At 44.6% G+C, this 23,476-nt stretch overlaps 3 protein-coding genes and 1 pseudogene across 3 annotated transcripts; 3 read left to right on the forward strand and 1 right to left on the reverse strand.

The window, feature by feature from the left end:
* The first annotated feature begins 7,647 nt into the window (after positions 1-7,647).
* Positions 7,648-8,611, forward strand: LOC134040082 (odorant receptor 131-2-like; annotated as a pseudogene).
* A 1,417-nt stretch (positions 8,612-10,028) lies between these two features.
* Positions 10,029-11,175, forward strand: LOC134039609 (odorant receptor 131-2-like). The gene has a single exon (XM_062485580.1). It carries the CDS (start codon positions 10,085-10,087, stop codon positions 11,063-11,065), a length of 981 nt encoding a protein of 326 aa, XP_062341564.1. The 5' UTR covers positions 10,029-10,084; the 3' UTR covers positions 11,066-11,175.
* Positions 11,176-12,030: 855 nt separating this feature from the next.
* pgap2 (post-GPI attachment to proteins 2) lies at positions 12,031-16,464 on the forward strand. Its single transcript, XM_062485945.1, has 6 exons — positions 12,031-12,252; positions 12,642-12,810; positions 12,961-13,210; positions 13,722-13,828; positions 14,865-14,973; positions 15,127-16,464. Exons 2-6 carry the CDS (start codon positions 12,643-12,645, stop codon positions 15,255-15,257), a joined length of 765 nt encoding a protein of 254 aa, XP_062341929.1. The 5' UTR covers positions 12,031-12,252; position 12,642; the 3' UTR covers positions 15,258-16,464.
* Positions 16,465-17,148: 684 nt separating this feature from the next.
* Positions 17,149-23,460, reverse strand: LOC134039834 (rho-related GTP-binding protein RhoG-like). Its single transcript, XM_062485947.1, has 5 exons — positions 22,955-23,460; positions 19,903-20,069; positions 19,502-19,672; positions 18,353-18,774; positions 17,149-18,098 (listed from the first exon to the last, which is right to left on the reverse strand). The coding sequence occupies exons 2-4, from the start codon at positions 20,029-20,031 to the stop codon at positions 18,499-18,501; spliced, it is 576 nt and encodes a 191-aa protein (XP_062341931.1). The 5' UTR covers positions 20,032-20,069; positions 22,955-23,460; the 3' UTR covers positions 17,149-18,098; positions 18,353-18,498.
* Positions 23,461-23,476: the final 16 nt, after the last annotated feature.

The following is a 23,476-nucleotide window of genomic DNA, read 5'->3' on the forward strand; positions in this document are numbered from 1 at the left end:
AACTAACCCCCTGCTACACACACCACCTAACTAACACCCTGCTACACACACCACCTAACTAACCCCCTGCTACACACACCACCTAACTAACCCCCTGCTACACACACAATCTAACTAACCCCCTGCTACACACACCACCTAACTAACCCCCTGCTACACACACCACCTAACTATCCCCCTGCTACACACACCACCTAACTAACCCCCTGCTACACACACCACCTAACTAACCCCCTGCTACACACACCACCTAACTAACCCCCTGCTACACACACCACCTAACTAACCCCCTGCTACACACACCACCTAACTATCCCCCTGCTACACACACCACCCAACTAACCCCCTGCTACACACACCACCTAACTAACCCCCTGCTACACACACCACCTAACTAACCCCCTGCTACACACACCACCTAACTAACCCCCTGCTACACACACCACCTAACTATCCCCCTGCTACACACACCACCTAACTAACCCCCTACTATACACACCACCTAACTTACCCCCTGCTACACACACCACCTAACTAACCCCCTACTACACACACCATCTAACTAACCCCCTGCTACACACACCACCTAACTAACCCCCTGCTACACACACCACCTAACTAACCCCCTGCTACCCACACTACCTAACTAACCCCCTGCTACACACCACCTAACTAACCCCCTGCTACACACACCACCTAACTAACCCCCTGCTACACACACCACCTAACTAACCCCCTGCTACACACACCACCTGACTAACCCCCTGCTACCCACACCACCTAACTAACCCCCTGCTACACACACCACCTAACTAACCCCCTGCTACACACACCACCTAACTAACCCCCTGCTACACACACCACCTAACTAACCCCCTGCTACACACACCACCTAACTAACCCCCTGCTACACACACCACCTAACTAACCCCCTGCTACACACACCACCTAACTATCCCCCTGCTACACACACCACCCAACTAACCCCCTGCTACACACACCACCTAACTAACCCCCTGCTACACACACCACCTAACTAACCCCCTGCTACACACACCACCTAACTAACCCCCTGCTACACACACCACCTAACTATCCCCCTGCTACACACACCACCTAACTAACCCCCTACTATACACACCACCTAACTTACCCCCTGCTACACACACCACCTAACTAACCCCCTACTACACACACCATCTAACTAACCCCCTGCTACACACACCACCTAACTAACCCCCTGCTACACACACCACCTAACTAACCCCCTGCTACCCACACTACCTAACTAACCCCCTGCTACACACCACCTAACTAACCCCCTGCTACACACACCACCTAACTAACCCCCTGCTACACACACCACCTAACTAACCCCCTGCTACACACACCACCTGACTAACCCCCTGCTACCCACACCACCTAACTAACCCCCTGCTACACACACCACCTAACTAACCCCCTGCTACACACACCACCTAACTAACCCCCTGCTACACACACCACCTAACTAACCCCCTGATACACACACCACCTAACTATCCCCCTGCTACACACACCACCTAACTAACCCCCTGCTACACACACCACCTAACTAACCCCCTGCTACACACACCACCTAACTAACCCCCTGCTACACACACCACCTAACTAACCCCCTGCTACACACACCATCTAACTAACCCCCTGCTACACACACCACCTAACTAACCCCCTGCTACACACACCACCTAACTAACCCCCTGCTACACACACCACCTAACTAACCCCCTGCTACACACACCACCTAACTAACCCCCTGCTACACACACCACCTAACTAACCCCCTGCTACACACACCACCTAACTAACCCCCTGCTACACACACCACCTAACTAACCCCCTGCTACACACACCACCTAACTATCCCCCTGCTACACACACCACCTAACTAACCCCCTGCTACACACACCACCTAACTATCCCTCTGCTACACACACCACCTGACTAACCCCCTGCTACACACACCACCTAACTTACCCCCTGCTACACACACCACTTAACTAACCAGAAAAAAACTGACAAATGTTATTAACAGTGATGTTGACCTGTTGTTGTGTTGACATGTCTGAGTAAAATCTAAAGAGAATAGCAGATTTATCATTTTATAGAACACCCAAACACATTCTCTGGGACATGAAACATGTCCATTAAACATTAACCTTACATATGCAGTTTGTCTCATATTGTATTCAGTGTGTAGAAGTTAAAGTGTTTCTTGAATTGTCAAAGTACAATATTTATACAATATTGTATATATATTATACAATATACATACAATATTTGATTGAACTTTGAACTTTTCCACCCAAACAGGTTGAAAAGATGTTGACCAACCCCTGACCCCTGACCCCCTGACCCCCTGATCCCCTGATCCCCTGACCTCTTCTTATTACAGTTTTTTACAGTCGCTAGGACATATTTCTCAATACTTAAGTCACCTTTTCAAAACTTGTCACACAGTGAGCACAACAGAAGTATATGTGCGTTAAACTGTGGATCATTTATCATTGCTTTGGCACAAAAAACATTCAATGACATCTTCTTTCAAATTACATTCATTCTTTTCTCACTTCGACACAACAACCGCCAAAACTCTACAGGCCAATTTGCACATGCTTACATACTGTTTTTAAAACTGTTAAACTTAAGTTCAAAACAATAACAATACAAAACTGAATAAGACAGCAATTTGCTACATTTCTACAGTAAAATTGTAATGAAATATATTTAGAATCTAAAAATGTAATGCTATAAAATGATCTCTACGGAAGGGTTGTGCTAGGTGAGGAAAGGGATGCAGAGAGAAGAAATCAGCCAACATTTGTATGGGACAATGTGGCATTTCACCACTCCCATGCAGTCACCAAGTGGTTTGCAGCCCATCCCAGAATGGTGTCACTTTTCCTCTCACCTAACTCTCCATTCTTCAACCCCATAGAGGAATTATTTTCCTCATGAAGGTGGAAGGTTTATGACCACCATCCACATGATCAAATGTCCCTCCTGGACGCAATGAATATTGGATGCCTGGACATTGCCAGGGATGGATCAGGCATGCCAGAAGATTCTTTCCTGGGTGTATTGCCCTAGATGACATAAGATGATTAGCACTGCAGAGGCAGCCTCGCCTGGCAGCCTCGGCGCACGAAGACTCGGTCGAACAAAGACAGGGAGTCTACCTGCGGGAGTCCACCGAGAATGGCCGACGTGGTGGATCACCTCTTCTGACAAGTATCACCCTATTTGTATTCTAATCCACCTAGAACATATTCATAGCTAGCATGTGTTTCTTCAGCATTCCCGTTCACTACACTACCCGTAGACGTAGATATATCACAAAGTATATACGGTCAACTTCTAACCTTCACTACCTATCCAGATCTTCTCCACCTGCCCTCTCTCTTTCTATAGGGCTCTGGAACTGCCAGTCTGCTGTGAACAAGGCAGACTTCATCCCAGCGTTTGCATCTCATGCTTCTCTTCATGCCCTTGCGCTGACAGAGACATGGATCCGCCCTGATCTCTGACCTCATTCTCTCTCATCGCCCCACCTCCTGTCCCCTTGATCCTATACCCTCCCCTCTCTTTCAAACCATCTCCCCCTCCATCATAACTTTTCTTCTCCATGTCCTAAACTCCTCTCTTACCTCTGGCACCTTACCCTCTGCCTTCAAACAGGCTAGAGTTACCCCTCTACCCAAAAAACCCTCCCTTAACCCTGCCGTTCTCCAGAACTACAGACCGGTATCACTGTTACCCTTCCTTTCAAAAACAATTGAACGTCACGCAGCTGTACCTGTCGTTCCCCCCGACAGATCCGGGGATCTCAGCTAGGATTGAGGCCTGCCTCACAGACATCTCCGCCTGGATGACCGAGCACCACCTCCAGCTGAACCTCGCCAAAACAGAACTTCTCATCATCCCGGCTAAACCCTCCATCTCCCACGATCTCTCAATCACCCTGGGATCTGCGACGGTGACCCCTTCATCCTCTGCCAGGAACCTTGGGGTTACCATGGACGACGAGCTCTCCCTCACGGCCCACATTGCTGCGGTCTCCCGGTCGTGTAGATTCACCCTCTACAACATCCGGAAGATCAGGAGATACCTGTCTGAGCACTCCACTCAGCTGCTAGTCCAAGCACTTGTCCTCTCCAAGTTGGACTATTGCAACTCGCTGCTCGCTGGTCTCCCAGCATGTGCAACCCGCCCTCTTCAGAGGATTCAGAACGCAGCGGCCCGCCTGGTCTACAATCTACCCAGACGCTCCCATGTTACCCCGCTCCTCATCTCTCTCCACTGGTTACCTATCATGGCCCGTATCAGATTCAAGACCCTGGTATTTACCTTCCGAGCAGTGAGCGGGACTGCACCCGTCTACATCAAGTCTCTCCTGCAGCCCTACACCCCCACCCGTCACCTACGGTCTTCTTCAGACAACCGCCTGGTGGTCCCACCGCTCAAGACCGCCCGGTCCCAACACAAGCTCTTCTCCTGTCTGGCCCCCCAGTGGTGGAATCAACTCCCCACTTCCATCAGAGACACTGACTGTCTCTCCACCTTCAAGAAAAGGCTCAAGACGCACTTGTTCCGGGAGTACAACGGTACTTAGGAATGGTTCGCTTGACCCGATGTTAGTTTCCTCAAGGATCACAATGACTCTTGCTTAGAGACTTGTTGCTCTTGTGGTTAGTGGTAACTGACTTAAATTTTTGTACTCGCTGTGATATATTGTTTTATTATTGTTGCTTGCTTTTCTTTCCACAGGTACACTTGCACTTATAGCAGTTCATGTTGTTTAATTGTAACTTGTTTAACTACATGCTCTTATGGTTCTTCCCTTTGGCACTTATTTTGGTTGTTCACAATGTGTGCTTCATGTTTTGGCTACTCGCAATGTTTTGTGGCTATCTCGTTGTTATGATCAGTGACCTATGCACTTTGTAAAGCTCTCTCTTGGAAGTCACTTTGGATAAAAGCGTCTGCTAAATGAATAAATGTAATGTGATGTGGATGAGAACCTGTGGCCAAATGCAGAAGGCCGAGTACACTACATTTACATTTAGTCATTTAGCAGACGCTCTTATCCAGAGCGACTTACAGTAAGTACAGGGACATTCCCCCGAGGCAAGTAGGGTGAAGTGCCTTGCCCAAGGACACAACGTCAGATGGCATGACCGGGAATCGAACTAGCAACCTTCAGATTACTAGCCCGATTCCCTCACCGCTCAGCCACCTGACACTAGCATTCCTATTGTATCAGTGGATGGTGTGGATTACTGTATTCTGGAATTACTCAGTGCAACAAAGACATACAATATATTGAAGCATACTGGATACTGGTCTGATTCATTCCAGTAACATATATTGAAGTGAATTCTAAACAGTAGAGAGGTGTCCTTGTTTTACATAAGAAAACATTGTATAATGCTACCTGTTGTTAGTGGTTTTAGGTCATTGTTTTTTGGGTGACAAAGTGTGTTTGTTGGCTGTCAACCTTTGCTAGTGTTATGGAAGAATGAGTTGATTTGAGACATGTATGAAGTGATTTGGTAGTTTTAATGCATTTTGAATGGGAAATTAACTGCTGTGCCAAGCTGAAAGTTGGTTAGGAGAACTATGTGAAGAGTTTGAAAAAGTATTGAGAAATGTGTCCTAGCGACTGTAAAAAGTCCCTAAACAAAAATAGTTATATATATATAACTATTATATATATATATTGGATGAACCATCTGTCTATCACTGTCTGTCATGGGAAAACTTCAACCACGCCTGTAGCTGCCAGTAGTTCCTCAGAGGATTCTGATTGGTCCGAACCACTGTGGTTTGATTCTTATTGGTCCAAACCACTGTGGCTCGAGTAAAAAATTGATAACTTGGAGCTTGGCACGATGCATTCTCGCAAGGTCAAGATCTGTTGAAACCAGCTGTCTCCCTCCTTCCTCCCAAAAGTGTTTCACAATTTTGTTGATTTTGCTGATACAGGAACTTCTGTAATTACACTAATTAATGAGACAAACATTGAGCTGACTTTCGTGAGTTGTTGTTTATCCTGATTCAGTCCCTATCTCCTTATTATCAAGCATTAATATTTAATGTTGTAGTTTAGAACTGAAGAATCCCTTGTGCTTTCATTAAAGCTCTTAGTAAATGTTGACATCATTGATGTACTATTGCATGGTTTTATACACAGCAGTACTTTGCCTGATTGACAGTGGGGGTCTTTTTGAATGTTAAATCTAAATTTAAATCTTGTCTAGTGAACAAGACAAACACTCTGATCCATGTCCCCCGTCCCCTCATTAAAAATCATTAATATTTAATGTAGTTTAGACTTTAATTATTCCTTAAGGCCTTCATTAAAGTTCTGAGTAAACATTGACATCATTTATGTTGTGTATGGTTTTATTGACGAGGGATCAATGTTTCCTTGTGGACAGATGATGTAATCTAATCTGTGACAATAGAGAGTAAAGCATGTATGTGGCCTTCACCATGACATCACTGCGGTCCTCCTGATCTGACCACAAGACGAGAATTTATCTACAGTCAATCACAAACAACATATTAACTGTTTTGTGTCACAAGTGATAAGTTGGAGAAGGGGTCAATTTCACAATCTAATATAACTTAACTTTGACCTCTAACTGTGCAACTGTTTATTCTTGTATCTTTTTCAATACAGTATTTTTAATTATAAATGTTTGCAAAAAGGACTTCAGAGAAGCCATCCATGTCAGACAATCCTTTCTTCCTTGATACAATCCTACACCTACACAAACATGCATGCAGAAGCCGTGCTCGTGTTTCATGTCGGACCATCCTTTCCACCCTGATGCAAAGAATCCTACACACACACAAACATGCACACTTTAGATATCCCTTATGTACGCCACAGTTGTCACTTAAACCACACACACACTGTCTCACACACACACACACACATACAGAGATACACACACTGTCTCACACAAACAGACACACGCACACAAACAGACACGCACACACTGTCTCACACAAACAGATACACATACACACATACACACACACACATTAGATGTCACTGATGATGCAATCATATTGGTGTCTATGTTATTGGTGGCCTCAATAAGGATATGAATGAATTTAAATAGGAGGATTTCATGCAAGCCTCTCAGATCATCTGCTGTAATTCTATGGGCATATGTGAAGCCCTCTGTGACATGCTTGCGTGTAAAAAGGGCTATACAAATAAATTTGATTTGATTTGAATCCCAGCACCACCACCTTATCAAGCTTCACACTCAAGACATCAGGTAAAACTGATCAGGGCCTTTACAGTAAATGGCAACTTATTTTTATTTCAGATTTGTTTTATTTATCTTACTTTAATGCTCATCTTGTAGTCAGATGAGCAACCATAAAGAAAATTATGCTCTCATGTGAATTATTTCTTTACAAAGATGCTTGTTTATCAAAAATATTTGAAGACAAAACTCCTAATGTGAGGCTAATAACATCCCTAAACATTCTTGTTCATGTTTGCAGTGCATTTGTTGGTTGTGTCTAACAACATAACATCTAACAATGTCAATGTGTTTTCTTTCTTTCAGATGCAGCTGTGAGATGTCAAACGTAACACAACCCAAAGACAACATCACAATAGTTTTCTCCCGAAATATCCTCTTTGGACCTGTGTCGGTAGCACCATTATTAATCTTTATTTATATCAATGGAGTTGTATTATTCACTTTAAGGAGCAAGTCAGTCTTTCGAGAAACATCTCGATACGTCTTGTTGTACAATCTTATTTTTTCTGACACCTTCCAGTTAGCAGTGGGACAACTTCTGTACATACTGGCTTACGTCCACGTCTATATGATTCGCTACCTCTGTGTTATAATTGTCATATCGGCCATGATTACTACTGACATCTCCCCTTACAACCTGGCGGTGATGTCACTGGAGAGGTATGTGGCTGTGTTCTTCCCACTGAGGCACTCTGCCTTCGTCACCGCCAAGAACGCAGGTGCGTCTATTGCTGTGGTGTGGGCCATCTGCGGCATAAGCACCATCATCCGAATATTTATGTTGATCCTCCTGGAGTCTATGCCTCTAGATCAGTACATGCTGGTTTTCTGTGCTAAAGAAACACTTTTCAAACAGAAACTGTTCTATGATTTTGATAAAGCCTTCACTGCTGTCACTTTCACATCTGTGGGAATCGTAATCTTGTGTTCCTACTTTGGTGTGATGATAGCAGCCAGATCTGCTTCCTCAGACAAAGCCTCGACCACCAAGGCTAAAAAAAACAGTTGCGTTGCACATGATTCAGCTGCTTCTCATTCTCTCCTCCACCCTCTTCTCCCCTATTGTAACAGCCTTCAGTGACAAAGTGGACAGACCCACACTTGAACGTATATATTATATTCTGTTTTTGTGCCTTGTGAACTTGCCCAGGTGTCTGAGTGGTCTGATATATGGCCTGAGAGACCAAACCATCAGACCCTGTCTTCTGTACCACCTCAGTTTTGGTCTCATACATCCCAAACTGGGACAAACATCCACTGTGCCTTCTAACAAACATTAATTACACCCCTTTGTACCACTATATCATCTATTATGTCTTCTTGCAAATGTTTACATCATTTTCTGACTAAATGAATGCATGATAGCTGCTTTTTTTTTCTTGTAGTAGGTTGCAGAATGTAAGTGTAATACACAATAGAAGTTTGCATCAATTGCTGATTGTTTCACGAAATTGGCTACAAATAGTTTTGTAAACCTGTGGATTATATTGAAAGTAAATTTTACTTAAAATAGATAGTTTCAAACCGTGACGTTGTAATTCATGCGTTCCTTTTATCACTATGTGGAGTTTATCGAGAGTCTCCTCCTGCTGTATAAACTGAAACAAACCATTTCTGGTCTGGGAAATCAAGTAAATGACATTCATTACTAAATAACGGATTTACTAACAACAAAACATTTTTTTAACCAAATGTACAAAATGCATGACATCATTGATGTACTATTGCATGTTTTTCTACACAGCAGCAGTTCACCTGTTTGTCAGTAGGGGTCTTTTTGAATGTTAAATCTAAATTTAAATGTTGTCTAGTGAACAAGACAAACACTCTGATCCTGTCCCCTGTCCCCTCATTAAAAATCATTAATATTTAATGTTGTTTAGAATTAATTATTCCTTTAGGCCTTCATTAAAGTTCTGAGTAAACACTGACATAATTTATGTTGTGTATGGTTTAGGAGAAGTAAGCGTAAGGAGTTAATTAATATAACTTAACTTTGACCCCTAACTGTGCAACTATTTATTATTTTAACTTTTTATTCAAGACATTATTTAATGCAAATTATACATTTTGTCAAAAAGAACTTCAGAGAAGCCGTGCTCGTGTTTCATGTCAGACCATCCTTTCCACTTTGATGCAAAGAATCCTACACCCATACAAACATGCACACTTTAGATATCCCTTATGTACGCCATAGTTGTCACCTAAACCACACACACACTGTCTCACGCACACACACACACACTGTCTCACACAAACAGACAAACGCACACACTGTCTCACACAAACAGATACACATACACACATACACACACACACATTAGATGTCACTGATGATGCAATCATATTGGTGTCTATGTTATTGGTGGCCTCAATAAGGATATGAATGAATTTAAATAGGAGGATTTCATGCACGCCTCTCAGATCATGGACTGTAATCCCAGCACCACCACCTTATCAAGCTTCACACTCAAGACATCAGGTAAAGCTGATCAGGGCCTTTACAGTAAATGGCAACTTCTTTTTATTTCAGATTTGTTTTATTTATCTTACTTTCATGTTTATCTTGCAGTCAGATGAGCAACCATAAAGAAGCTTATGCTCTCATGTGAATTATTTCTTTACAAAGATGCTTGTTTATAAAAAATATTTGAAGACAAAACTCATAATGTGAGGCTAATAACATCCCTAAACATTCTTGTTCGTGTTTGCAGTGCATTTGTTGGTTGTGTCTAACAACATAACATCTAACAATGTCAATGTGTTTTCTTTCTTTCAGATGCAGCTGTGAGATGTCAAACCTAACACAACCCAAGGACAACATCACAATAGGTTTCACACAAAGTGTCCTCTTTGGACCTGTGTCGGTAGCACCATTATTAATCTTTCTTTATATCAATGGGGTTGTATTATTCACTTTAAGGAGCAAGCCAGTCTTTCGAGAAACACCTCGATACGTCTTGTTGTACAATCTTATTTTTTCTGACACCTTCCAGTTAGCATTGGGACAACTTCTGTACATACTGGCTGCCACCCGCGTGTATATGATTCGCTATCTCTGTTTCTTAATTGTCATAGTGGCCATGCTTACTACTGAAATCTCCCCTTACAACCTGACGGTGATGTCACTGGAGAGGTATGTGGCTGTGTGCTTCCCACTGAGGCACTCTGCCTTCGTCACCGTCAACAACACAGGTGTGTCTATTGCTGTGGTGTGGGCCATCTCCGGCATAAGCACCATCATCCGAATATTTATGTTGATCCTCCTGGAGTCTATGCCTCTAGATCAGTACATGCTGGATTTCTGTTCTAAAGAAGCACTTTATAAACACAAAGTGTTCTATGATTATGATAAAGCCTTCACTGGCGTCACTTTTGTATTTGTGGGAATCGTAATCTTGTGCTCCTACTTTGGTGTGATGATAGCAGCCAGATCTGCTTCCTCAGGCAAAGCCTCGACCACCAAGGCTAAAAAAACAGTTGTGCTGCACATGATTCAGCTGCTTCTCATTCTCTCCTCCACCCTCGTCTCCCCTATTCTAACAGCCTTCTATGGAAAAGTAGATCGAGTCACACTTGTACGTATTAGTTATGCCCTCTTTTTGTGCCTTGTGAACTTGCCCAGGTGTCTGAGTGGTCTGATATATGGCCTGAGAGACCAAACCATCAGACCCTTTCTTCTGTACAACCTCAGTTTTGGTCTCAGTCACCCAGTTATGGTATCTGGTAAATAAACTGCATCACCTGTTTTTGTCCCTCAGCAGCATTCAAAGCACATTTTCATCACACACACACGCACACACACACACACACACACAGACAGAGCTGCCATGCAAGACGCTGGCCTGCCCATTAGGGGTGACTTCGACACACAGACAGGAGGAGGCGAGGATCGAACCACCAACCTTGCAATTACTGGATGATCCTCTCTACCTCCTGAGCCACTGCTGCCCCGATGCCCACTGTCATTTATGACCACTCTAACTTCTAATGAACACTAATTACAATACTTTGTACAAAAATATTATGTATTATGTCTTCTTGTGAATTGATACATTATTGTCTGGATACATTAATGCATGATAGCTGTATGTTGTTTGGTTTTAATTGTACTAGGGGACTGAGAATGTAAGCGTTATTGAGAATAGAAGACATCAGGTTGCATGTACTGCTCAATGCTTCATGAAATTGGCTACAAATTGGCTTTATGTAATAGGCTATTGGTCTGGAGATGTGAGGTACAGTTTGTAAATGCCCTGTTTGTATGTCACTATGGATAAAAGCGTCACAAAAAAAAAAAAAAAGAGTGTTAGATAAATGAAATGCCCAGGTGTCTGAGTGGTCTGATATATGGCCTGAGAGACCAAACCATCAGACCCTTTCTTCTGTACAACCTCAGTTTAAAGATACAATATTTGCCAGGAATCCTTTTTGACACAGACTATATAAAGAAAATGGGAACAGAAGTTTCCAAAGGTTAAAACTTTAAACTTTAACGTTAAAACATTATAATGTATGCAATTCCTTCATATGGGGAGTAAGTATTAGACAGACAAAATAAATGTATAAAGTAGAATAGCTGCTCATTTTATCGTGTCTGATTGATCGGTGCCTGCATTACATTGTGTGTGTGCGTGTGTGTGTATGAGGGGAGGGGATACGCTGGCATACGCATGACGTCTCCATGACGTCTGCCTGATTTCCTGCTTCTACCTGTTGCCTACTCATCTGGTTGTACTGTTACAGTACAGTAGAGCTAATGCATGGATAACCGCTGGGCAGTAGGCTACCGTTACAGCTAGCGTACTATTTTTTTGAGTAGCAGTGATTAGTTGGCTAGTAGTTGACGATAAGACATGTCGGATGGATGGCATTAAAAAGCAACAACGTTAGCTCGTCAACGAGTTAGCTTGGGTTTAAAGTACGTGGAGCTACTGACAGTAGTAGTAGAGCTAGCACTAGCTAGGCTACCGTGGTGAAGTAGATATTGGGGGATTACAACAACATCTTTCCATCTATCCAAGTATATGTATTTGAGCATATCGTATCATATCATACACAGCACTAAGATTGCGCTAACGTCACAAACTAAGATGGTTCAGCTTTATTTCCACCACCGGCGGAAGCGTCTTAGCTAGTCTAGCTAGCTCTAGTGTTGGCGGTAGCTAAGCAATATCACTAGTTAGCTCGAGTTGCTAACAGTTCACACTAGGTAGAGCCGTTAGCGATGCTATCAGGCTTTTATTAACAATCCAATGCCATAGCCCAATGGTTAACGATGCTTGCTAGCTAACGTAACTTTGTCTGTAGGATGCTTCAAGCACCATATGGGAGCCTGGACCGGGACAAGCCGCTCATACGGCTGCCTTTCACGCACTTTGCCGTGGGTACGGTCTTGATGGCGCTCACCGGCTTGATAGCCAGTATTGGCATTTCTTTGATGTATCATTTCGAGGAGTCTACCTACACTCACTGTCAAGTAAGTCGGTTGAAGCACCAGTTCAGCTATTGTGAATATATTTTTTTAATCTAGTCGCATGAATATTTCCATTCTGTTCTTGACTCCCTCTTACAATATAGGGTATAATAACTGATATTACTCATCAATCTAGCCGTTGTGTCTCACCAGGTGCCGAACTACCTCCCCTCAATCAGTGCGTCCATCAGTTTGGTGCCTGAGAGGTATATCTGGCGGTTCTGCATCGGTTTGCACTCGGCGCCACGGTTCCTGGTTGCGGTAGCCTACTTTACCTTCTACCGTGGGCGTTTTGCTAAGAGACAGCTGGATCTGCTGTTCAGCGGACTGGCTCTGCTTGCTTCATGGGCAGAGAATGTAGGCCTTCTGATGTTGACCTATGTCTCCTCAACAGAAACTTACAGTGAGTAATGTTGTGTAGGGGGGTCAGATGGCTGGGCGGTTAGGGAATCAGGCTAAATGTAAATGTGTACTGTACGCAGGACCTGAAAACACACATACACACGTTGATCGCCAATCTATTATTGTCTGTTATCCTCGCTTGACATGCAAGGTTTCTCTAAACATCCAGAGAGCATAGTGCATGCCAGTCTCTCCCTTGCTCTTGTCAGTACTTATCAACACACTAGACTGGGATGTCTTTCTATCGATCATTCTCAGTTTTCCCCACATTAAATAATAATGTCTTCATTTAGCAGACACTTTAATCCAACGTACACTGTCGGGATTTTAACCTGCAACTTCCTGTTCGCAGTCACATGCTCTACGACTTGAGATGTACTCACACAGTGTTTTTGACCTAAGACGAGGATAGAGCTGCCATAACCTTTATCAATATTTCTGTTTACATGTGTAGATGTTTGCTCCCAGCATCGTTCTAATGCACAGAGATGTATACTGATGTGTGTTCACAGGTGTGCACAAGTATGGCTTCATCGTGTTCATCGCCAGCTCTTTCCTACACATGCTCATTACCTGCAGGCTTTGGCAGGTGGTTAAAAAGTACTCTCTGAACCCTGAGGTAAAATAACCACTCTTCCCTTACTCTACCTGCGTGTGTCAGCTGTCAAATCAGGTGTTTAATTTGTAATTTCTAATCATGAACAGTACGCGTAGGTATGTGTGTGTTTGGCTGTGCACAATCCCTGCCTAAGCTTTTCCTATTTAAGCCTTGAGTCCTGGTTGTGTTCAGCATATTTTGTTGGTTGACCTTGTTAAACTGAAATAAATCAATCAACAACACTCCTTTGAGTGCTGTATCGCTTCTCACCAGCAGATGGCAGTGTAGAGGACGTGATCAAGACGGTACACACTTATGCAATGCACTTTGTTGATCCTGCCATTTAAACAAGTCAGCATAATAAGCATTAGGTTAGTGAACTTTTTGCGCCAATTGTGGTTACATTGACGCTGAGGCGTGCTAGCAATAGAGATGTAGGGTGGTGAGGTTGAAGATAGGCCTTCTCGTCTCACATCAACACACTAATGGGGTGGGGTGTCAGATGGCTGAGCTGTTAGGAAATTGGGCTACCAATCAGAAGGTTGCTGGTTCGATTCCCGGCCGTGCAAAATGACGATGTGCCCCTGGGCAAGGCACTTCCCCCTACTTGCCTCGGGGGGAATGTCCCTGTACTTCCTGTAAGTCGCTCTGGATAAGAGCGTCTGCTAAATGTAAATGTAATATTCACACATAGATCCGACTTGCTTTTAAACAAAGGGCTTGAATAGCTTGTAAGATTCGGCTTATATGTTGAAATGAGAGGAAGCCCTACAAACCCTCCTGTGTAGGGTGTGTATCTGCAAAGGCGCTCGGGGTGACCACAGATGATGAACACACTGGATTTTCTGAGCACGGCAGGGGAAGTGGCTTGCAAAAAAACGTATCATTCGGAGGTGAAGTAAAGCACTCTGTATCAGGACAGCAAACCTCTGGTTGGTCTTTCTGTATAAAACATTTAAAAATCCTATTATAGATTTTTTTCTTCGTACAGTGGTGATGACAAATGACACATGACACTTTTAAAATGCTGCTCACCTTCTTCTCTTTAACCATTCAGGAGATGACGTCATATCGTTGGAAGCTCCGGTTGTTTGTGTTCAACGTGATCTGCCTTCTTACCACCTTCTATTTCTTCAGGCGACACAACAAGTATTGCGAACCAGGAAGTGAGTGCTGTAGCCCCGCCCCCTCCTGTCTAACTTCGGGCGGTTGGATATCATGTCATGACATCTTGCGTAATCAACCCTGCTTCAGAGGAAATGGTTTAAAAAAAAGCACTTGTCCCTTCACTTACTCTCTCTCTTTCTTTGCTTGTCTAGTTTACACTTTCTTTGCGCTCTGTGAATACCTGGTGGTCCTCTCGAACATGGCGTTTCATATGACGGCATTCTGGGACTTCGGGAACAAGGAAGTGATGGTAGCCACACCCCCGGAAGACAAGCGTTTTTGAGGAGGATGAGGGAGACTTCATCATTTACAACACTCCCAATCCTGGGGACCGACCAGTGGTGGCCAACTGTGAAAGTGTGTGTGTGTTCGTTTGTATGAAAGCAAATGCCATGATTATTTTAATGCCTGTTTTATGGCAGCAACATTCATGGGTTTTCAGTTCTGAAATGGGAACCTGCGATGGATATAGAGAGACTGCAGTGAGGCTGTGTGGATTCTGCTCATCGTCACTGGTGATTACCTAACAGTCTTTGCTGGCAGTCGTTTTCCACAGTTCCCACCACACATGCACACACACACACACACACACTCTCACACGTACACCGGTAAAGGCCTAGGAAGATGACATGGACATGTCCATGTCATGTTTTTCTCAGGAAATGAAAACCCCTTTAATGGAGTGTTCTAGCATGTGTTCATCAGGTGTGACAGGTGCATATTTGTGATGATGTATTTTAAAGTGTGCATGGTGAGTGGTAGCAGTGACAGCAACACACTGGTCCTCACCACCTGGTCCTCACCACCTGGTCCTCACCACCTGGTCCTCACCACCTGGTCCTCACCACCTGGTCCTCACCACCTGGTCCTCACCACCTGGTCCTCACCACCTGGTCCTCACCACCTGGTCCTCACCACCTGGTCCTCACCACCTGATATCTTGAATGGGGCCCCAAACTTTAAGGATCCAGGTATCAGGTGATTTTAGTAAAAAAAAAAAAAAAAAAATGGATACTGGACCAGAATATTCAGAAGCTGCGGTTTTTTAGTTTGTTGTGAAATTATGATTTCTAACAAGAAAGAATCGTCGGTAGCCGATGAAGAACTAAGATGATTACTCAAAGAATTCATAACAGATGTTTTAGTAGTACAGGCCTGGAATCGAATCAATCATTCCATCCTGTTTGTGATACCAAATATTTGTGATGTTGTCCAACAGGAAATAACCTATAACCTTGGCACACCAGGTGCTAAAACAGAACAAAAGAATCCTAGTATCACTCCGTCTGACGTGTAGTATGAACAGCTGTCCAGTTTCATAGCAATTACTCAACCGTTATTACAGTGAAGAAACAATTGCTGCTCCAGTCAGTGTAGCACTGCCTAAATATGTGTCATAGCTTTTATAGATTTAATTAAAATTTTAAAAGCATACAATGGGGTTGTTTCCGTTTCTCAAAACTGTCTTGGATGAGAAAATGAGCCGTATCTTTTCTAGTTCTGTAAGGTCAAATCACGACTGACAGCTGTAGGACATCTCGGGGACCTAAGAAACCACATCATGACCTATCCCTGCCTTCCTGTTTATTTGACTGCAGTATTTTAATCACAAGATATGGGGAAGGGAGTGGTTGGGTGTTGTGTCAATGGAAGCTCAGGGTACGACCGATAACCGTTTGAATAAGTAAACAGATGATTTAGGGTCACATGCTCGCGCTTAGACAAACGAGAATTGTAAACCTGCAGCTTTTGACAGGAAGTGCAGAGACTTAATTTGACTGTCAAATCAGAGAGGTGGAGAACAGTGCTGCAGCAGAGTAGTGCAGATGGATTTCATGTGTCGTCTGAACGTGAACATTCCTACCCTATGTGTTTTTGACCTTTGTATTCTCAAAAGTCATGTTGGTAGCTGGTATGAGAGTGAAATATACGCTTCGACTGAGCCTGGGGCTATAACTGCAGCGATGGCGGGTTTGGGCAAATGTGAGGAATGTGTAGGTTTTGTGACTGTGTGAGTCTGTGTGTGGGTTCAGTCCCTCGGAATGTGAAACTTTCGGATGAGTGTGACTCACAGCAGGGATCTTTATTGTGAGAGCCGTCTTCCTGCCGCGTGGTTCCTCACCCCTGCCTCCAGTTTCCTCTGACAAGACACAGTCACATCACACACAGCGGGATCATGGTAGGATTTTAATTACAGGAATTTAATTCTCAGTTTAATATCAAATGTACTATGTTTCGGAAGCACAGACTCCTACAGTCAGACACTTTATTAAGTTGTATCATTGCATGTTCATAGACAAATTAGCAAAAATATTTAAATCGTGTTAGAAAAACAAACATAAATTACAGATTTGATAAATATTCTACATAAAAAGGTGCGTTCAAGCACAGCTCACAGGAAGTGGACGGGCTATGGGGGGCATGGAGGAGACGTGTAGGTTCCAGTGGGCCTGGTCAGGTCGCTACTGGAGGTCTAGGGGACGAACGACAGCCTTGGAGGAAGACGAGAAGGCCCGCTTCCTCCCAGAGAAGCCCTGATGGAGAACGTCTTCCTGCTCTACGGAACAGCTGCCCAGTTCCAGTGATTGTGCCTTTTGAAACGTCACTATCGCAGAGCTAAGGGATGAGAGGTCATTACGGGGCGCACGGATGGGTGCAGCCTTGACCAGGAAGTGGGAGGAAAGGGAGATGCTTGAGGCTGTTCGGCAGAGTGCGACGTTAGGATACGTTTACATTGGAGCGCAGGTGTTTACATAGGAGTCGGTGTAGAAGGATGTTTTAGAGATGCTTCACCTCTGTGAACACACTCCCAGTCTCCACTGACCAATCAGCCTCAAGTAAAGCCAGAAAGTGTCACTGCTCTGGCCTATCAGAACTGACTAAAAGGTGGGAGGTTTGGGCAATTCGTCATTTGCAGAGCAATGCTACTCATTTAGCAGTTCAATTTACAATCTTTACATCTTTCCAAGATGACATCTTTCTTGGGGCTAACTCAACTTGACCTCCAATGTTGGAGATTTCTTATCCCTGTTCCTCTTCTGGGGCAGTGAGAATTATATAAACACCCAGTCAGTAGCAAGAAGAAAAAATGTTCCTGATAGATTTAGAATGAACCCTATTAACCCTTGTGTTATCTTCGGGTCATTCTGACCCATCAGTCATTGTGACCCATCGTCGTATTGCGACAACTTTACCGCATACAAAAACAAAGAAGCATTTTCTTTTAACCGTTGGGCTGTCTCAGACCCCCCACATTGCAAAGGTTAAAAGAAAAATTATTTTTATTTGTTTTTGTATTGGGTAAAATTGGGTAAACACAACGATGGTTCGTTATGAACCTTTGGGTCATGTGACCCGAAGGCAGCACGATGGTTAAACTCTAACCCTGTATACCGTATATCTCCGTCCACAGTATTTCAGATCTAACAGGGTCTCTCTCGCTCTTTCCGTCCCTTCTCTCACCATTTCTCTCACCCACACCCCTCCTTCCTGTCCTCTGTGAATCCGCACCCAGCCCTCTCTCCCTACAGCAGAATGCATGATTTCTTGTGGGCTGTGGGTTGGGGGTTGAGAAAAGCCCTAACTGCCTCTGCAAACACATCTTTTATCCCGTCCTGATTGAGGGCGGAGCATTCCAGGTAGCGAGCGGCGTGGATTTGCCGAGAGAGAGCCACGCCCTGCTGATGCGTGACAGGTGATTGGTTCTGCTCCTTCAGCTTCCTTATGGTGTCTGCGTCATTCCGCAGGTCGCTCTTGGTGCCCACCAGGAGAATGGGCACCCCGGGACAGTGGTGGGAAACCTGGCACACACACACAACCCCTCCTTTAACACAACCCCTCCTTTAACACAACAACTCCTTTAACCCTTGTGTTCTCCTCGGGTCGTTCTGACCCATCAGTCATTGTGACCCACCGTCGTATTGCGACAACTTTACCGCATACAAAAACAAAGTGAAGCATTTTCTTTTAACCGTCGGGCTGTCTCAGACCCCCCACATTGCGAAGGTTAAAAGAAAAGTATTTTTATTTGGTTTTGTATTGGGTAAAATTGGGTAAACACAATGATGGTTCGTTATGAACCTTTGGGTCATGTGACCCGAAGGCAGCACGAGGGTTAACACAACCCCTCCTTTAACACAACAACTCCTTTAACACAACCCCTCCTTTAACACAACCCCTCCTTTAACACAACAACTCCTTTAACACAACCCCTCCTTTAACACAACAACTCCTTTAACACAACCCCTCCTTTAACACAACCCCTCCTTTAACACAACAACTCCTTTAACACAACAACTCCTTTAACATAACTCCTTTAACACAACAACTCAACATTCTACTGGTGGATATTGGGGTTAGAATGTTTTGTATATATAACTGTTACTTTCACACTGCCCACACAAATGCCAACAGGTGTATCACACCAAACCAACACAACCCAACAACTCCTGGCTGTTTATCTGTGTTTATTGGTGTTTGTTTGGGCAGTGTGAAACCCACACACACTAGTAGGGAGTCAGGTCTGACCTCTGGGTGCCACTTGTGTTTGACGTTCTCGTAGGAGGCGGGGCTGGAGATGGAGAAGCAGATGATGAAGACGTTGGTCTGTGGGTAGGAGAGGGTGCGGAGCCGGTCGTACTCCTCCTGCCCTGCCGTGTCCCACAGGTTCAGGCTGATGGAGCGTCCGTCCACGGTCACCTGCAGCCCACCAGGATCACACAGCACCATCACAAACCGGTTTGTTGCCAGGTAAGTTTTCACATACAAGGATATTGCTTTGGGGATGTTGGTGCAGACAATAAACATAGTAGTAAAATATATATATCAAGACAAGTACTGTGGTGGGAAAAAAGCTGTATCTAAAATATAAAACCCTGTTAGCTACGGTACTCTAAATGAGCTCCTTCGGTGGCTGGGCCTAGACTGACCTGGCTGCTGTAGTTGTCAAACACGGTGGGGATGTACTCCTTGGGAAACGCTCCGGTGGTGTAAGAGATGAGCAGGCAGGTCTTCCCCACCGCCCCGTCTCCTACCACCACACACTTGATGCTCTGCATGCTGAGCCCTGATCACGCCCCTCTGCCCCCTCAGCAACCTGAAATACACACACCAGCATACACACAAACATCAACACACACACCAGCATACAGACATACACACACACCAGCATACACACAAACATCAACACACACACCAGCATACACACACACCAGCATACAGACATACACACACACCAACATACACACAAACATCAACACACACCAGCATACAGACATACACACACCAATATACACACACACCAGCATACAGACATACACACACACCAACATCCACACACACACACACACATACAAGTTAAGGTCTAGTTAAGCTTCTGTCCCCCCCACTTGTCTCCTGTCCTCTATAGCCATGGCTGGTTTAGCAGCTTTGAAGAACCCAGATGAGTGGAAGTGATAAATTATTACAACAAAGCGGTGCTTCTCCCTGTCAATGTTTGACAACAAGCGCTAATAGAACACAGAATCCATCTGCATTCGAACCCCCCTGAACAGGACAGTATGGTACGGTCTGGGCAGCACAGACAATGATGGAGAGTTTATGTATTTGTGTTTATGTAAATGAAGAGTACACAAGGAAACAGGAGCCAAATCTTAGATGTTATCCAGGGTTTACACAGTACAGCCAACTGACTAACTTACTCACTGGAAAACAAACACACATTACCCAGAAGTAGCATCCTCATCTAGTGTAAAATAGAATTATTTACATTTGTTGACATAATTTCCATAACCTTTCTCTCTCTCTCTCTCTCTCTCTCTCTCTCTCTCTCTCTCTCTCCCCCTCCCTCCCTCCCTCCCTCCCTGTCCTTCTCTCTAACTTTTCTCTCTCTCTCCCCCCCTCCCTTTCTCTCTCCCCTCCCTCCCTCCCTCTCTCTCTCTCCAGATGTTTGGATAGTGAGAGTGACTCGGCCCAGTCTCCAGGGAGACAGTTAGACCCTACTCCACCCTCTTCTCAGGGGTGTGTCCCAGTTAGCTCACTGTGGCTGGAGCCAGGGCCTGATCAGGGGCTAGCTTACAGGCTAGCTAAGCTGACAGGCTAGCTAAGTGCTAACAGAGATGATGAGGAGTAGCGACTGTTTTAATACGTCTGATATTTGAAGAAATCATGACAGGTTAGAATATCACACTTTCGTTTTCTCAATTTGCAAGGCTCTGAAGCAAACTCCCTCCCTTCCTCAAAGCAGAAGTGAGACCGGACACCCACGCTCCCCTCTCTCCCCCTCTCTCTCCCTCTCTCTCTCCCCCTCTCTCTCCCTCTCTCTCCCCCTCTCTCTCCCTCTCTCTCTCTGTCTCTCTCCCTTTCTCTCTCTCTCCCTCTCTCTCTCTCCCTATCTCTCTGTCTCTCTCTGTCTCTCTCTCTCCCTCTCTGTCTCTCTCCCTCCCTCTCTCTCTGTCTGTCTGTCTCTGTCCTCTCTCTCTCTGTCCTCTCTCTCCCTATCCCTCTCTCTCCCTATCTCTCTGTCTCTCCCTCTCTCTCTCTCTCTCTCTCTCTCTCTCAGTCCTCTCTCTCTCCCTCTCTTTCTCTGTCTCCCTCTCTCTCTGTCTCTCTCTGTCCTCTCTCTCTCCCTCTCTCTCGTAGCAGCAGTGAACAATACAATTAAGGATACACAACAGGGTGAAAGAGAGAGGGAGAGAGGGGGGGAGAGAGAGAAAGAGAGAAAGAGAGAGGGAGGAATTAGAGGATGTAAATGGTTCAGAGTAGAGTGTGTTCCAAATGAATAAAACAGAGAGTGACCATTGGTCCATCGTCGGTCAGCGTGTTGCGTAACCCTACAGCCCAAAGACAAGTGGTCCCGTATTCACACGGACAAGACACGGTGGCTTCACCGCTCCTGTCAGAGTGAATCTGTCCTCTGCCAGCACTGGTGCGAGGGAGGTCAGGCCTCAGAAGGGAAGCTGAAACAGGAAGGAAGGATCCGGAGGGATGGACTCCTGCAGCTAGCTGAGAGACTGTTGGTCTCTGTGATCCACTGTAGTCTGAGCAGGGAGATATCAGCTAGTCGTTCTAGTTCATCTTAGTCAACCATCATGCTGCTAGAAACAAACCAACCAATAACGGAAGACATCAAACCTGTGATGTCATCGCCCGGTGTGTAACACAGCTGGATTTACACACAGTTACAAGCAACCGGATGAAGAACAACCTAACGTATCTGTGTCGAGGGTGTCGAGGGGCTGATGAGTGAAGCTGTCAGACTTCCAGCTTTCCAAACACTAGAGGGGGACAGTCCCTGCTTCCAGTCCAGCATTCCTCCCCCACCAGGGGCTTGGAGTGTCCGAGCAGCCCTGACCCTGGGCCATAGGTACAACACCCACTTCCTCTTATTCTGTCTGGCAGCGTGGGTCCCCCTTTTTTTAAATATATATCTGAAGTCGGTAGACCAGTTTTATTTACGTGAATAGATGCTTAAGTGATTGTGTCGTCTGTGTCCTCATCACTGATGGTAACGGGAGTCTGCCAGTCACAGACCACTGGGTATTAAACAGACTCTGACACAAAACCTGGACACCTAAAATCACAAACACCCACACACACAAACATGACACATTCAGACACGTTCAAACACACTCACACACAGACTAGGAGCTAAACTAGGCCCCCTCACCTTCCTTTAGAAACGTGAAGGAAACATGTCTGCATTCTTAGGGAGTGGTCGATAAGCTACATCAATCAAGTTGCTCTCATCGCGGATAATTATTGATTTATGTAGGCCTACTGTACACAGAAGGCAAAGTTGTCCTTTACTAACATAATAATGGCAAACGGCTCTGAACACAAAAGTTAAGAAAAAGAAATAAGGAAATGGATGGGTTTAGGAAGGACGGAAAAGTTTACCAACCTTAACTGAAGTAGCTATTAATGAAACGGTCGTAAACACATTTTATCATTAGCCGACAATTTCTGATGCGATTGACTTACCGTGCATAGTCTTCCACTAAGTTCAAAATAGTCGGGCGCCTGGAGCGGATCTCCCGTTGTCTTCTATCTGCCGGGCAGAGCTGCGCTATGAAGGAAGTCTGTTCACTTCGTGGAGGAAGTGTATAAAACGACTCTGGTGTAGTTTGAGGAAGTTTACATGTAGATGAATTCGTCCTACTGTAAATGCGTCTCCCCCGCCCCATAACGTTAGTTCAGATGTCATTTTGAGGAAACGGTGGTTAAGGGCAATAAATTAGCTTTTAAAACCTGAAACATTTACCTAATGAAGGCTTGATGAAGGTTGTCCAACTTGACGATGGTTTACCCTAATTTAAATTGCCTAGGGGAAATTAGTTATCTATAAAGTGTGCAATCCTGTCCTTTGTGTCTAGAACAAAACAAACAAGCACTGAAATGTAAAAAGGAGATTAGGGGGGGGGGGATTCTTACCAACCAAATTTAAAACTTTTGTAGGTTGATGTCTCAGTCGACTGAAGTAGAAAGATTTTGGCGTTTGAATTC

The sequence above is a fragment of the Osmerus eperlanus genome, chromosome 19 (assembly GCF_963692335.1).
Source record: "Osmerus eperlanus chromosome 19, fOsmEpe2.1, whole genome shotgun sequence".
Taxonomy (NCBI): Eukaryota; Metazoa; Chordata; class Actinopteri; order Osmeriformes; family Osmeridae; genus Osmerus; species Osmerus eperlanus.